This window comes from Physeter macrocephalus, chromosome 2, assembly GCF_002837175.3.
Source record: "Physeter macrocephalus isolate SW-GA chromosome 2, ASM283717v5, whole genome shotgun sequence".
Classification (NCBI taxonomy): domain Eukaryota; kingdom Metazoa; phylum Chordata; class Mammalia; order Artiodactyla; family Physeteridae; genus Physeter; species Physeter macrocephalus.
The window spans coordinates 103,600,443-103,617,839 of NC_041215.1; the positions used below are offsets into that span (position 1 = coordinate 103,600,443).

The 17,397-nt window shown below is 39.7% G+C and overlaps 1 protein-coding gene across 1 annotated transcript in view; it reads right to left on the reverse strand.

Moving 5' to 3' along the window:
• Positions 1-652: 652 nt before the first annotated feature.
• LOC102985882 (formimidoyltransferase-cyclodeaminase) overlaps positions 653-17,397 on the reverse strand; it is a gene marked incomplete at its 5' end in the record, with an annotated part of 44,078 nt that continues 27,333 nt past the window's right edge. The window contains 2 exon segments of the mRNA XM_028497006.2: positions 653-6,565; positions 16,566-16,751. Coding sequence (XP_028352807.2) covers positions 6,129-6,565; positions 16,566-16,751 — 623 coding nt within the window.

The following is a 17,397-nucleotide window of genomic DNA, read 5'->3' on the forward strand; positions in this document are numbered from 1 at the left end:
TGACTTAAACAGTGACAGGGACCAGTCTGGGTCCTACAGACATCGTGGCTCTTTCAGGACTGTGAGAGTGATTCCAGGAATCTCCCAATTAATTGTAGCAAGTTTTGTGGCTCAACCTGCAGAAATTCATCTGGGAGAAATCTGGGGGATGTGGGGATTCATCCTCCACTTCCTCACTTGGTGAGGCATGGCTGTGCTTCGCAGCACTGAATCAGTCCTGCAGAGGAGACACTGACAGTCCAGGGGAGGAAGCTATGAAACTAGATGCTGATGGATCTTCCAGGTGCAGGAAGGAATAAATGGGCAAGAACTCAGTACATGATAATTGTGTAAAAGACAGATCCCGAAGAGATTTTAAATGAGAAAAGAGTACAGAAGTACGGTCTGGAAGAAGTTTCAGGATTCTGAGGTGGGCCATCCTATGGAACTGCCATGGGAGGGGATGTTCAACCAACTGGATGTACAATTTCTCACTAGATCACAGGAAACTAGAGGCAAAGGCTGATCAGGCCTAGGAGGAGAGGCCTGAAGTCCTGAGGATGTGGGTCCAAGGGCACTGTTTAGGGTTAGAGCAGTATACATCTACAGAATATGCGATATGGTGGGAGGAAGCTCCTGACTGACCCAGTGGGCTAAAAAGAACTTGGGGAAATTTCTTCACAGTCATCTACTCCAAAGGGTTGTTGTGAAAATCACATAATAGTACTTGACACTTAGTTGGAATTCAATGAAAGGTAGCCACGATTAATGATGCTAAAAGGGTTCACTGAAGACTTCCTTCTGTATCTCGCTCTTTCATCTTGCTTTTATCCTTGTGAAATAGTGGAGTGGATATCATGAAGGAAGGTGAACTACTAAACACAATTGTCGGGTAGACAGAATAATACTTATCAATTACCAAAACTTCTTTATACTTACTAGAAACAATATAATTTTATAACACTTGGTCATTGCTAGACTAATCAATCATAATTACTTTTCCCAAAGCAGTTGGTCTTCATGAAGATAGAGGTACCTAAGAAGTTAGGAAACAGTAACTGGTTGCAGATGGGGTTTCCTAAGAAAAAGTTAATAGGATGGTACATAAAAGGCTTGGGAAAGATGTTTGGCTAGGAGTCTACCACCAGCTAAAAAGCATCATCTACCTGGCAGGTGAAGATGGCATGAAAGCAAAGACATACAACTATTAAAAGATTGAAAAGACTTTAATTTTCTTTTCTTTTTTTTAAAAATGAATTAATTTATTTGTTTATCTCTGGCTGCGTTGGGTCTCTGTCGCTGCGTGCAGGCTTTTTCTAGCTGCAGCAAGCGGGGGCTACTCTTCGTTGCTGTGCGTAGGCTTCTCGTTGTGGTGGCTTCTCTGTTGCAGAGCACTAGCTCTAAGCACGTGGGCTTCAGTAGTTGTGGCACGGAGGCTCAGTAGTTATGGCTCACGGGCTCTAGAGTGCAGGCTCAGAAGTTGTGGCGTTCGGGCTTACTTGCTCCGTGGCATGTTGGATCTCCCCGGACCAGGGCTCAAACCCACGTCCCCTTCATTGGCAGGCGGATTCTTAACCACTGAGCCACAAGGGAAGTCCCGACTTTAATTTTTAAAATTATATTAGTCTATATTTTTAATGGTGGACTAAGCTACTACATGAAAGACATTCACTGGAAAACTCCATCCAATGATTTACCATGATATTTCCAATCCTTACCCCAATTCAACACTCAGACTCCCTATTAGATGAAAGAACAGCAAGACTGTCAAAGGGAACACAGAACGCTACGATAAGAAAACAATGAAATTCAGAGAATACAATGTGAACGAGAAGAAAAGGCAAGTAATCATCAACAAGCTGTTTTCATTAGGAACTACAGATCCACACAATATTTTCTGCCTTTTTCTCCTTTCCTTCCATTTGGTCTGTTGATAGGCTTATTTCTGACAGCATCTAGTCAGGAAGACAGAAACCACACTAAGTATTTCAAAAGAAATAACGTTGAAAATTTGGTCAACAGTTGTTGGAGAACCAACAGAGCTAGGATAGAACATGGTGCCCAGAGATTAAAAACAACTGCAGGAAGCACTATGCCCCAAGGCTGGAGGAACAAAGGGAGGGGGCAGGGTTCTCAGAGTCTAGAAGCCTCGAGAGGCCTCACAGAGCTGGGGCTCAGCCACTGCTGGTGCTTCTGAGTGCACATTGAGGCCACTTCCCAAAGTGACAGGAGAATAAAGCTAGAGCCTGGAACCAAGAGCCACTGTCAGGTCAAGAGCCACTGCTGCGGTGGGGCTGCCCGAAACGGGAAGGAACTTGAAACAGCAAGCCCCTCTCCTCCTTCAGCCCTGCAGCCTCCCTGTCCAGCTCCCCAGAGAGGCAGAGCCTAACGGCAGAGTCCTGGTGGCATAAAGCAGCATAGGTGAGGGTTGGCGTGGGGCTGAGAGACAAAAGCTGGACCATGCACGCACTACACATTTAGAAAGAGAAATTCATCCCATGTTTAGGTCTCTGTTGCTCATCTTAACTCACAACAAACTAATGAGCTGCAAAATATTGCAAATTGGGCAAAAGAAGTGACAGAGTAATCCAACGTCAGGCTGAGTTCAACCAGAGCCATGCTTCACCAGCACCTTTCCTTGTACCTTAGAGGAGCACTCTAAGGGATTGCTGTTAGCGGCCTAACTGTTCTTACTTATGAAAAATGGGCTCCTTCGAAGCCATGTGCGGGCCTGCTTAAAACAATAAGCTTTTCGAACCCCCAAGCGCGACATACTCCGGGAGCATGGTCTGGATGCTTATCAAACAAGTTCCTGGGCCATTCTCTGAAGTTTCTGGGCAAGTACAAACAAAAGAGTCAAATAAAATGCCTTTTAAAAGCAAGGCAGTGGAGCACGTACCCTGTCAGTGAGATCTTCATATCCCCACAGAGTAAACAGTAACATGAGAATATTTATACTAAACAAAACTGTATATCAAGCCTGCTTTGGCTCAGCCAGAGGGAATGATAAATTCCTTGCAGATCTCTCATAGAGTGGTCCTTTGTGGTCTACGGACGCCACTTCCAAGGCTTTTCATTATGTTGAGGAATGAAAATATCACCCCCCGTTTTGTTTTATTTTACAGTTATATTTTACTTAGCCCATCCCTCCCCCTTATGTTAAAGACGTTTTAACTTGTGGAGTCAAGCCCAAGTTCAGGTTGGAGGCAAATGACAGCCCCTCCCCACCACCAACAAAAGCCCTTATCACCTCACAGCCTAGCTTTTTCCTTTCCTTGTCCCTCTTCTAAGAAACTAAAACTTGAATTTAAAGTGGGGTAGAGTAAAAAACACTAAAGAGTTAATAAAATGTAAACTCTATTTGTCCACATCGATTTTGTGCCATTTACAATTGGCACAAGTCATGGGCAAAGTCATCTGGCAGGAGATGGAGGTTAAACAAGCTATGAAGCCACGTTCCATACAATGTCCACCTTGAGGTCCGATGAAAAAATACTGCAGAAACATTTGCACAAAGTGTTGGTCTGTTTCTAAGAGAGTAATATGAGAAAAGGTTAATAGGAATCAGGGTATTTGTTAGTTTGTTTGGTCAGATTTTTCTCAACCCAATTTGATAATCCTTCTTATTGTTATAGATCCATCCCGGCTACTTCTGCCAGCTCATACATAGAGAGAGCTGATGATGCCACATCCGTCCAAAGGCTAAACCTTCAGCAACTTACAGCTGTTTCAGATTTTCTAAAGAACCATGGTGGAGTAAGGGAGAAGGGGAAGAGAGAAAGACAATAGAAAAAACAGTGAAATTAGAATATGAACAAGTGGGAAGAAGTGAGGTTGCGCTGGTTTTGAAAATTAAAACAAAAATAGTAAATTATTGTCTTAAATAGACAGCTGGATCAAATGCCAAATTTAATCAACTCCATTTTAAACCATTAACTAAGCCTCACATGTAGTGCCCAAGTCCATCATAATAGATTAAAAAGGGAAAAACAGATCTTATGTTTGTACACTTTAATGGATATTAGAAATTTGACAAAATTTTATTTAGAAAGTGTGGGCTTAGTGAAATTGTCTTATTCACGTTTGTTTTTTGTGTTTTTTAAAATTTTTATGAAATTAATATATAATTTTTAATAATTGTGGTAAAATATACATAAAATTTACCATTTTAACCATTTTTAAGTGTGTAGTTCAGTGGCATTAAGTATTCATATTATTGTACAACCATCACCACTGTCCACCTCCAGAATTATTTTTTCATCTTCAAAAACTGAAACTCCGTACACCCACTAAATAGATGTTTGGTTATAAATAGGCCTTGCTCAAAACTGGCAGTCTAGAATGCAGTGATACGAATCTAGAGAGGTTAATCCAGGTAAGTGGCAAATGAATCAACTCCTACTACAACCCCAAATGACTCAGTGACAACCTGTGCTTTTACCCTCTCTCATGTGTTTAATATTGATGACTAAAACTGAGGCAAAGCTCTATAAGAGATCTGGAAAAAGTGTTAATATATTTCATTTTTACATTACAGCTTACAAAGTACTTCCATTTATCCCCTAGAACACAATCTGAGTGGGAACTCTTTTCCCTATTTTATAGGCAATGAAACTATGCCTACGGGGAAGGCAAGAGCAAGGACCAGAACCCAAGCCAGAATCCACTGTCCAGTGCTTGTCCTACTAGGCCACATGGCCTCTGCCAAAGCAAGAGAAAAACGAGGCATGACTACTTCTCAGCTCTCCCAGACTCACTGGGTCTAACTGGAGAGCATCTGCTCTCTTCATCACAGCAACTAAACTTCCTTACACCTGAAAACCACACCTGGTTCATCATTTCTCCATCTTTGTTGTATTTATATTAACAGCAAAAAGAAAACACCCCCAAAAAAGCATAATTCTGAAACACAATTAAAGCAATCACAGTCAAGAGTCAAATGTTAAGTCAAAAAAATATATTATAAAAAGACTGAGTTCAACCTCTTTTTTATTTTTAATTACTTAAAATAAATTCACATTATGTGTTCTTATTAGACAAGACCATAATCTTTCTTGCTAAACAAAACCTATGGAAAAATTCATTTCTTTGTGCTTTACGAACAGAAAGCAACTTGTACCAAAGAATTATAAGCACTTAGGATTTACATAAAATTGCCAGAATCAGCAAGTGGTGGCTTCTTTTAGTTCACAAAGAGGCAACCAATTCTGATTTCTTTCAAATAAAATTCTTCCACCAAAAAACCCTTCTCTTTGCTCAAGAGCAATAAATTCCCTAAACCTTCAGATTTCCCATTTAAATTCCAAAAAGGATTAATACAATCCCTTGAAGTCATGCACAACACCATCATTCCACTTCCCCACATAAACATAAAAAAATTAGACAAATCTGGTTTTTGGAGTTTCCTCCAGAATGAACAGTGGGTCATCCCAAACAAGGCAGGAAAGAACAATCATGCTTCGAAAGAGTAATAATTCTGCCCATTTTTTAGTTACTTAGTACTTGATTTTTAAAAGTGCACATTAAAAAAATGATTACTTAAAAAATGAGGGCTTCCCTGGTGGCGCAGTGGTTGAGAGTCCGCCTGCCGATGCAGGGGACACGGGTTCGTGCCCCGGTCCGGGAGGATCCCACATGCCGCGGAGCGGCTGGGCCCGTGAGCCATGGCCGCTGAGCCTGCGCGTCCGGAGCCTGTGCTCCGCAACGGGAGAGGCCACAACAGTGAGAGGCCCGCGTACCGCAAAAAAAAAAAAAAAATGAGAGTTGAATACAGGACTCTGGGATAAAGAGGTCAGGAAAACCAAATAAATTGAGTCCGTTTTTAGTTTTGTTCATGATAATTAAAGACGATTTGGCAACGATGGCCATTTTACCCAGCTGATTCAGGAGGGCTTCTGGTACATCCAAGTGCATGAACTTGATACAGAGGAGGATTTCACGAAGTTTTAATGACGACTAGAAATATCATAAGGCGATTATAGACAATCTATAAGCACCTGTTGTTGTCACTGGACAGAGAATGCTTCCAGTTTTCCAATTCACAGCTGGAACCAAGCACTTGGATCTTCCACTCATCTTCACTGGCCAAAAGAAAACTTTGTAATGGCTGATATTTTTTCCTTACAATTTCAATGAAGCCTTAGATTGGATCACATGAAAATGCCTCTGCGTATCTTCCAGAACTCCCCAATACCTTCCTTAATAGCATATTCAGCACAGTTCTTGCACTCTTGGGGTGTAAATCCAATTAACGCTCTTCCTGTAATACCAATTCCCTGATCACTTGCCAATTTTTTAACTTGAGCTTCTATGTAATGAGGAGAAAGATAATAAAAATGGTCCCCAAGGACACGGTAAGCCATGTATTGAGAGCCTTCTGAGGTTTCTGTAACTTCTTGATCTTCAAAACTCTCTACATTGCAAGCTATCTCAATTTTCCCTTCGTGAGGAAAAGCCATCGTTTGGACGCCCTTCAATCCATTCACATTTGAGCCCCGAATGGCACTAGCGATCTCTTTTCCCAGAGCCAAGTCTTGAGAATCTATGGTAACATTGCAGTTCATCACATATGGGCTAGCGCCGATGCCTACATCATTAGAAAAGCATGTTAATCAAGCAAAGTGAAAGCCTCATTTTGAAGATTCTATTCTTTACCCAATTTTAATCCAAGGAGTTTCCTTTACTTGGTTTTACTTTTAAAATAATACACAAATATTCCTCATTATCAACTCCAGAATTGTCTAAAGGTCATACATATTTCTAATAACAGTTATTTGAGCTATAAGCAGATACTTTTATCTACTCTAAATGTATCTGGATGTTTTTTTCTAGAATGGTTAAGAAAAGCCCAGACTTTCTAAAGTATCAACAGATATTTCAAAAGGTACATTTGAAAATTAAATATCAACAGCAGCAAAATGTCTTGGCCTTCCATTCATGTCCAAGGCCATCTCCACAGGGGCTGGAATTCAGTGCCAGGACTACGGGTCTGGGAGACAGGAATAAATCACACTCTGTACCCATCCCTTCCACCCCAAACACAGACCTGTCATCACTGAGCTAGGTTAAGATCGGATTCAAATGAACCTCAGCAACAGTCTTGGCTAGGAAAGGAGGTCACTAAAAAGTGACAAACAGTCTTGGAATTGGGAAGGACAAAGGGACTCTTGTGTCTCATGACCATGTGGGTTTGGCAGGGCAGGGTTTGGGGCACTATGTATACCTTCTTGGTATAACCAGTTGGAGGCATCTCTTTCTTCCATCCGCAGCTTCCCAAGGGACTGGGACTGCCATTACTACTCCAGAGCCCGGTTACTCTAGAGCCCAGGGGCAACTGTCCTGCTTTTCCCTGCCTTGGGGATGATGCAGCTCATATTACATAAATAGCCCTGCTCTAATTATAGTTTACATTATAAGATGGACAACTTGGTTAAATTAGCATTGGTATAAAAAGCTTAGGTTTGCAGTTTCTTCATTTTGGGGGAACTTTACATTTCTAAAGGCAAAGTGACTAGGGATTGATGAGGGATAAAAGGCTGACCTCACCTTCAGCATAAGACAATTCTTTAGTTACTATTCCAACATTATTTTACTGTCAATGCTTTTTCTTGCTACTCTTATTGCTCATGGTGTCAATATCCAGTGAGAGATCCTGCTGAATTCACTTTCCCCTAGACAGTCGTCGTTCGGGGGCTTTGCTGCCTAGCCTGGGTACTCTCATACTAATAGACGCTTTACAGAAAATCAGCACACGGAAACCACATTTCATCTTTTTCCCACACATGTACATAATGAAACATTTCAACTCCCGAGGCTGGGCCTCTTCCTACTGGGAATTCTGCAGGAATGAATCAGATTACAGTATTTCTCCATAATGCTTATTTCATACAAATTAAATTTCCTAACAGTCAATACATATCTCTCTCAACCTCATACACCAATCACTTACTCTAAATATCTTTGAGAATTACATCAGTTTTAACATTTCACAGAGTACAATTGGAAATTTTTCTTGTCAATGCTAATGTCATTCATTAATGGAAAGCATCCAAGCATGGTTTCTCTCTCCTCTACCCCTCAACAGGTAATGTTACAAACAGTGCCATTTTCTCATATCTGATATACATACCCTATTCTGACTCAAGAAGTGGCCTCATCTTTATCACTATTCAAACAAATAGCTAGATCACACTCAGATTTTGCTGAAAAGTATGTATAGATATATTGGGTTATACTAAGCATTGATACTATTCAAAATACTTATTGGGCCTATTGTGCTTTGCTATACCAGAACTTTGATATGCCCAGTCAACATTCAGATATTCATATGTAAGTTATCAGCTTGGGGGAGCTAGTCACTTCCAAGGCAAGTTCGTTCATATGGACCCAGGGCCCTTCCTCCCCACCGTATGGTGGCGTGGACCATTCCATCCCTAAAGACATGGGACTTTTTCTGAATCCCCCATCCAGCAGATTCCAAGGCACCTGTTACCACCATGTGCCCAATAACTGTACCTTTTGTCACAGAATTTCTAAAATTGATTATTCTTGCTAATAAATGAACTCATTACCTAAGATAAGTTATTAGATGTAGAATAAGCTTAGATGTTAAGTCCAGAGCACAAGAGTGCCATAAAGAATTCACTTGTCCCAACACTGATTTACTTAATTAAAATAAAACTCTAATTAAAAAATTCCTTCAAAAGCATACTTTAAAGTTATTTCTTAGAAAAATAAAATTGAACATTAGAAGTAACTTTTATATTCTCTTCTAAATAAACTAAGAGTAATCACAAACAACACAGAATAATCATTTCTTTTGTATATGCTCTTGTTATGTGTGTTTTAAATTCTTTTTTAAATTAATTAATTAATTAATTTATGTATTTATTGGGTCTTTGTTGCTGTGCATGGGCTTTCTCTAGTTGTGCTGAGCGGAGACTACTCTTCGTTGCGGTGCGCGGGCTTCAGTAGTTGTGGCACGCGGGCTCAGTAGTTGTGGCTCGCGGGCTGTAGAGCACAGGCTCAGTAGTTGTGGCGCACGGGCTTAGCTGCTCCATGGCATGTGGGATCTTCCCCGACCAGGGATCGAACCCGTGTCCCCTGCATTGGCAGGCGGATTCTTAACCACTGTGCCACCAGGGAAGTCCCTTAAATACTTCTATTAAACTTTAATTATACAATAACTGATTTTGTTTTATCATTATATCTTATTCAAGCAGTGAATAAACAGAGAGAGTCAATGAAGCTGAGAAGTTCCTGGCCTAATCAAGTAGTAGTACCCTTCCTGAGGGGTTGTGAGGTCATGACCCATTTCTTAGAAAGAAAAAAAGAAAGAAAAGAAAGGAAGAAAGAAAGGGAGAAAGAAAAGAAAAGAAAAGAAAAGGAAAGGAAAGAAAAGGAAAGAAAAGAAAAGGAAAGAAAAGAAAAGAAAAGAAAAGGAAAAGAAGAGAAACTGCTTTCTGCCCAAATGCACGCATTTCTAATTCCTCCATTTAATCCTTCCCAACACCAATATGGTGATCCAATTCTAATGAATCAAATTCTGCATTTAAATCCAGCAGTCCCACTGACCTTATATGAAATGCTGAATTTGATTTTTTATGCTAGTTTAAACTTAGTAAAGATTTTTTAAATAAGGGAGGTAATTAATCCCAGAAAATCGTATTTCTAGTTAAATGTCATATAATTAAAGTAATTCCATTTTTTGCTCTAAAATTAGAAACCTGATGTGAAAGTTTGTTTCTCAGTTTGCGGTCTCGCCCCGCTCCTGCCTCCCGCAGATTGGCACTCGGCTGCTCTGGCGGCAGCATGAATCTCCTCACTGCAAAGCTGAAATTCCAATTTTATTCCAACGCAACTGTCACAACGCCCTGAAGCAAGCTAAAAACAAGGAAAAAAATCTTTGGTATGATTTCACTTTCCATGTGTTCTTTAATGAAAAATTTATCATTCTAAATATTGGTGTTTACTCCTAGTTAAATACTTTTTTTATCAAAAAGAAAAAGAAACTGAGATTCAGTTGCTATTATTTCACAGGGAAATATAACAGGCCTGATGTTTTCCTGACAATTCTGTTATTTTCTTGTGTGGAAACACTGTATTTATCATATACTGTACGGCTGGTGATTCAGATATTGTAGAGACCTTATGGTGAACTGATATAGATGTAAACTCTTTATGCCAGATTGTTTAAGCATAAAAAAAACAAATGCACTTAATTAACATCTCATGTGTAGCTTTTGCAAACACAAATGCAATATTTGTGTTTGAGCACTGGCAGTAATGACTGTGAACTATGCTATTAATGTCTGGTTTAAAGATGCTTGCGGTAGGACCATGTCTGGAATACCACAAATAAAAAACTGCATTCAGACAAAACAACAGTGAAGAGCCCATTAGAAAAATGAAAAAGCAGCACTCAAAAGAAACACATGTTTTTTTTTTTTCCCTTTAGATCAAAATTATTCTCAAAAATAGTTCCAGGTGCCATCATCTTCAATCAATTAATGGTGAAAAGATTCTATATATTTTCCTCCGCAGAAAGGATTTCATTTTAGGGAGTCAGAAGTTGCTAAGGGATGTATTTAGAAGTTCTATTTATCATATTCAGTTCCTCTTTGGTGGCTTAGTTTTAAAAGATGCATGAGGAGAGAGCCAAGGTGGTGCTTTGGGATATTTGGCATTTTTATATCTGAAGAAAGAACTGCAAATTTGTGGATTACATTACAGTTTGAATAAATAAAGAGATTCTCATGAACTAATGTGCGACTCCCTCATTAAATATGTTTTTACTGAAAACCTGCTGAGTTCCAGGAACCATGCAGGTTACTGGGTGTAAAAACATGAAGGTTAAAATAAGATAAAACCTAGCCTAAATGTGGTCCTTGCTTCAGACTAACAGAGCAAGACAACAGACTTGGAACTCAGGTTCAAAAATATAAACAGCTGTTATTACACCAAAAGCAATTAGTCATCATTACATATTGGTATTTTAAATTTTTTAGAACATGTACTAAAGAGAAACCACAGCTGAAACAGGACATTTGATGACTAAAGCCATAAAACTCAAACATAATTGCTAAGTCCAATACTCCCATGGCGGGAAGAATGCAGGACTCTTATGCATGTGGCCAAAGCCACAGAAAAGAAAGCTGAGTGACACTGTGTGGCATAGGGCCGGCAATGGCTCCCCGTGGGTCTGAATTCAAGTTCGAGCTCTTAAGGGACACTGCCTCTGCTCAGCTGTCTTTCAGCAAAATGGCTATGACGTTTCCCCACTCTGCAAGGAACTGTGAGCCTCAATTTCTCAACTCTGAATCTATCAGAGTAACAGTACTTCAGAGAGGAAATCACAGAGGTAGATACATGTTAATATCATAATGGAATGAAGCCAGTCCAGCCAGTCCAGTTGAAAGGAACCTCAGGTGACCTGCCTGCTCCCAGGTTTTCTATAGGAGAACAGTGCCTTTCACCAGCTCATGCAGAGACAAAAGCAAAGTCCTTCATGCTTCTATTACAGGTTACACACTTAATTACACATTGAGACTTTCATCTTCCAACACTCCAACTAGATTTACAAGCAAATGTAGAAAATTATGAAAATAGGTTCCTCAAAACAGGACTCATTCTAAAACTAGAAATTATTTTTCAAAGACTAGGTAAAGTTTTGGGTGTGAAGTAAACGGCATTATTCAATGTCAAGAAAAGTGCCTGATGCTGCAACTTCTCATTTACTGAGACAGAAGTAAGCAGGGACAGCTCTCACTAACCCACTGAAATAACTAAACAGAAGTCCTTGATTCCAAGATGTGCCAATTACCTCCATCTATGATTCCTAAGGCATCATATGAAACTATAGTTCAAAGAATTATCCCTCTATCTTTAAACAATGATGCATATATACAGGCCAGTCATATATCAGCCAGCGGTGTTTAAATTATCCTATAAATGTTTAGGGTTTTAAAATATATACGTATAAAGTATTTATTTATAGATCTAAAAGTATCAACTATTATTGCTTTGTCCTTATTTATGTTCCTCACGAGCTGGCCAACTACAAACTTTTAAAAGGAATTTGGTTTAAAAGATTTTGTGTGTTTGGCACTGACTATGGGTGTTAATCATTTCTGAGCTCACTTTTTTCTCTTCTGTTTATAATATTCTCAGGGAACTTCAAAACAGAAACCTGTTCCCTTATAGATTCTGCTTCCTCTCGGGTACTGTGTAGATTACTTTGTCACTGGAAAGTTAACTGTAAGTGTTCAGTTGATAGCACCAATCATTTCTATTTAATTTTTTTAGGAAAAGAAATAAATACAGCAATGTGTTGAAGCTTTTCTGTTTTGATGGGAGGAGTGGAAAACTATGTTGAGAAACATCGATGTAAATAAAAAATGTTAGAAAAATATATAACGCCATTAAATTTAAAAATAAGGAGGGAAATCGCCATAGTTAGGAACTAAATTCACTGAAAAATTAGATGAATAACATTTCTACCCTAATGAAAGCGGTGCTAGAAATTCTCCTTCAGTAGATATTACTTTTAAAAATGAAAACATTTTACTCCTTCTTACGTAAGTGTCTCTTAAGAGATAATTCGTGCAAGTAAGGTAACCTAAGATTTCGGTTGATTATGTGTCTTAAACTCGAATTATAATCTTGTTCATGAAATATTAGAAACTGTTTATCCATATCCTTTATTCACTGTTCCTCTCTGAAACATTTTACTTTTCTATTAGAATCTGCTTTGAGCCTATTAAATGAGGTGTCTCTCGATGAATAACAGTCTACCTAGCCTTGGCAACTTATAATTTTCATGTTTTTTGCACAAACTGAGGATTCTGCCACTTAGCAGGAGATATCAGCAAAAAAGACATACGGGGGGGAAAGTGGTGCTACTCTTCCCTTCTTATCTTAAATATTTCATCAGCAATCTGAATAAATGCATTGAAACCCAGCTTTTATAAAACTGATCATTGATAAACCTCAATAATTACCCTTTATGAAAGATGATGGAAAGTAATCACAAGATCAAATCAATTTAGAGAAATAATGAAAATAGGTTGAAAGCTTTAAGAATTTAAAAACACTTTTCTTACAAATATATAACATAAATAAAATAAATAGATGCATACATATATTTTACAATATTGAGATCATACTGTTTACACTACTTTATATCCTCTGGCCTTGACACTGGCTGTTCTCTCTGCCTGAGACTCCTGCCTACATCTCCACGTGGCTAACTGCCTCTCTCCCAGTCTTTGCTCCAACACTGCCTTCACTATGAGGCCTACTTTGGTTTATCCCATTTAAAAACTGTAGTTCACTCCCATCCCAGACACATGATTCCCACTGTCCTGTTCAGTTTTTTGTTTTTTGTTTTTTTTGGCTGTAGCACTTATTTTCTAACATACTATATAATTCTTTATTTATGAAGCTTGTTATTTACTGTCTCTCTCTTCACCCCTTCCCCACTGGAATGTAAACTCTTTTTTTTTGGCTGCATTGAGTCTTCGTTGCTGCTCGCAGGTTTTCTCTAGTTGCGGCGAGCAGGGGCTACTCTTCGTTGCGGTGTGCTGGCTTCTCATTGCGGTGGCTCCTCTTGCTGCGGAGCACGGGCTCTAGGCGCGCGGGCTTCAGTAGTTGTGGTACGTGGGCTCAGTAGTTGTGGCTCACGGGCTCTAGAGCACAGGCTCAATAGTTGTGGCGCATGGGCTTAGTTGCTCCGTGGCATGTGGGATCTTCCCGGACCAGGGCTTGAACCTGTGTCCCCTGCATTGGCAGGCAGATTCTTAACCACTGCGCCAACAGGGAAGTCCCTGGAATGTAAATTCTTTGAGGGCAAATAAATTCTATTTTCTCCACTGATGATAGTGCCTAGCACATACTAGGTACTTAATAAATATTTGTTGCATTAATTAATAAACTGCAAATTCTCTCTACATTGTATTGTATTTTTCAAGTCTCTAAAAATTCTTCCAAACCTTCACCCTTAATTGCTTGCATAATAGTCTTTCACCTAGGTATAGCTTATTTAATAATCACTCTCAAATACTGAACATTTACATTGTTTCCCGTATTTACTATTATAAATAGTTCTTTGATAAACTTACTTGTGCATAAGTACATGCACCTTTTATTATTTCCTCAGGAATAAATCTATTTCCTTAAGATAAATCTATCACTAGAACTAGAAGTTCTGCAAAGCAGTTACATATATTCTTGGAGCTCTTAATACACATCACCAACTCACTTCCAAAAAGTTTACACCAATTGATGCTACCGTTAGTAGCATGAGTGCCTCTAACTACATCTTTACCAGTATCAAATTTTACCTTTAAAATACCATCTTTAAACATTTTTGTGCCAATCTTGGCATTTTAAAGTAAACTTAGGATTTTCAGATGTTGATGAAATTCTCCATGTAAATCACAGATCTCCACATGGAGTAAAAATAGAGAAGAAATTAGAAATCCCAATGGCTTGTCCATTCCAATCAAACAACGTAAAATGGGTGAGATTATTCCAACCCCAGACAATCATTAGGTGAGATGGGGGAGCAGTGTTCACTTTGGTTTAGACAATTACAAACCAAGTTTGTTCTTAGAAGATTGAATATGATTAGTGATAACAGGAACATTTAGTCTTTAACTCAGATATGCTTTTTAGAGTTCTCTAAAGTTCTCCTTAAATACCGACCCATTCAGTCTCATAGCAATGCAGAAATGAGAATGAAGTTTTTCCAGGGACTGCCTAATCCAACACTAAAGCCAGTTCTGTTCTCTAGTACTAGGATCCCTGCTTCTAATTCCTGTCCACTGACTGTAATCCCAGTCACTGGGCACTGCGCTGACAAGGTCTGTGAAATAATCCTTTCAGTCTTTAGTGAGGCCCAAATTAGAAACCAGGAAATAGCTGTCTGAAAATTTAGTCACAAACTTACACTTCTACATTTGTGAGACAAATCGTGGGAAAATATGTGAGGTTCAAATTGGCAGGGAGCAATCAGCTTCTTCCTTTTTCCATAAGTAAAGACTAACACACACTTTTTATACATCTTTTCTCTAAATGGAAGGAAAAAATGGCCCCTTAGTACTGTGTTCGGAACCTAATAGACATTATTTCAACTTCACAGTCTCATGAGGGAGATATAATTATTATGTCCATTTTATAGATATGGGAACTGAGGCTTAATGAGTTAAGGAACACTCTGAAGTCACATGGCCAATGAACAGCAAGGCCAGGATTCGAGCATAGCCTCAAAGCCTGCACTGTTTTCATTGTACTGCTCTGCTTGATTATAGATATCATTGGCTTGAGAGCAGAATTCTGCACCAGGGATTAGTAACCAAAAGCCTATGTGTAACTGCACCATGGGGAAATGTGTTTCTTATGGTTGCCCACCTCTTGCTCCTTGGGGACCTAGTATCTTAGTAACGGCTAAAATATTAACTGACTATGAAAATGTTACCTAGCATGGTTTAATTTGTGATCCCTACAGAAGATACTTGAGGGTGAAAGAACTAAGACTCAAATAAATGGCACTAGGATGGTGAAGTGCAGTGAATGGGGATTGCGTGTTGGATGGGGTGCTACTGCCTTTTCCGAAGGTAAGCTCTAAGCAAGGAGTGGGACTGGAGTAGCAGAGAGAGGTAAGAGTTGGTGAGATCCAGGGGAAGGAAGAATACTATTCCCCGTGTTTGTTCTCTCTGGCCTAGAGCCTGCTGGGTAGAAAAGCTTGTCTCCAGGGTGCCTCTAGAACTGACTTCCAGCTGTAAGCATCAACTTGGACACACTGGATGTTCAAGCGCTGAGAGACTTTCCTACCAGCTAAAAGTAAGCTCCACCCAAGTCCTGAGCCACCAAGTGTCCCCAGGATACACGCTCATGCCCAGCACAGCAGCGGGCCTCCAGGACCTGTCCTGGTGTCAACCATTCTCATCATCAGTGGCCACGCTGCAGGGCTCATTATTTATCTTGAACATCACTCTTGGGGGCTCTCATGGAATATATGATGAGGGCTTCCAGCCTCTCTGGTCAGCTCATGAAGGTATGGGTAAGAAAGAGGCATGAGGAGACCTTCAACCAAGTCAAGAAGGAGCCCCAGCTGAAGCCCTCCTGCATTATGTGGGAGGGACCAAATGAAGGTGACCTCAGGATTCTCAAGTTTAAAAACAAAAGCAGAGGGGCTTCCCTGGTGGCGTAGTAGTTAAGAATCTGCCTTCCAATGCAGGGAACATGGGTTCAAGTCCTGGTCCGGGAAGATCCCACATGCCGCGGAGCAATTAAGCCCGTGTGCCACAGCTACTGAGCCTATGCTCTAGAGCCCACAAGCCACAACTACTGAGCCCACAAGCCACAACTACTGAAGCCCGCCGCGCCTAGAGCCCATGCTCCGCAACAAGAGAAGCCACCACAGTGAGAAGCCCGTGCACCACAACAAAGAGTAGCCCCTGATCACTGCAACTAGAGAAAGCCTGTGTGTAGCAACAAAGACCCAATGCAGCCAAAAATAAATAAATAAAATAAATAAAATTTAAAAAACAACAACAACAAAAGCAGAACAAAAGCATACTGTGAACCTGTTAAACCACATCTTCGGGCAGGTGCAACTCCCAGGTCAGGTTTAAGAGCACTGAAATCCCTCCTTGTGAACCAGCCCAGTTGTTTCCTTCTCTGGACAAGAGTGCGCTTCTCAGGCAGGTCGGCCTCACCAAAGAGAAACACACTGCAGCCACGAACACGCTGCACCAGATTCTCAGCAAGGCCTATGGACAGTGGGAAATTTTAACAAAATTAAATTAAAATCAGGCCTAATGAAAGAAAATAAAGCACATAATTTTCTTATTGTGGTAAAATATATTTAACACAAAATTTACCATTTTAACCATTTCTAAGTGTACAGTTCAGTAGCATTAAGTGCGTTCCCATCACTGTTATAACCATCACCCACTAAAGCATATAATTCACACAAATTTTAAAAATCAAAGTTTGAGCATAATTAATTTTCCCTTGAAGTTAGTCTCATAATCAAAAGTTTGTCTATGTACAAGGAGGCTAGAATTTCTAAGCCATTATGAATCTAATTCCATAAGGAAAATTCATCACTAAGATTAATAAAATTGGTACCTTCAATTTTTTAACTATTTTATAACAGCCCCAAATTGTGTATACTGTTAAGAGAAAGAAAAAGTTAAGAATATAAGGGCCAGATCTGCATTGTCCAATATGGTAACCCCTAGCTACAGGTTCCATTAAATTTTCATTTTAATTTTATTTATTTATTTATTTATTCATTCATTCATTCATTCATTCTTTGGTGGTATGCGGGCCTCCCTCTGTTGTGGCCTCTCCCGTTGCGGAGCACAGGCTCCGGACGCGCAGGCTCAGCGGCCATGGCTCACGGGCCCAGCC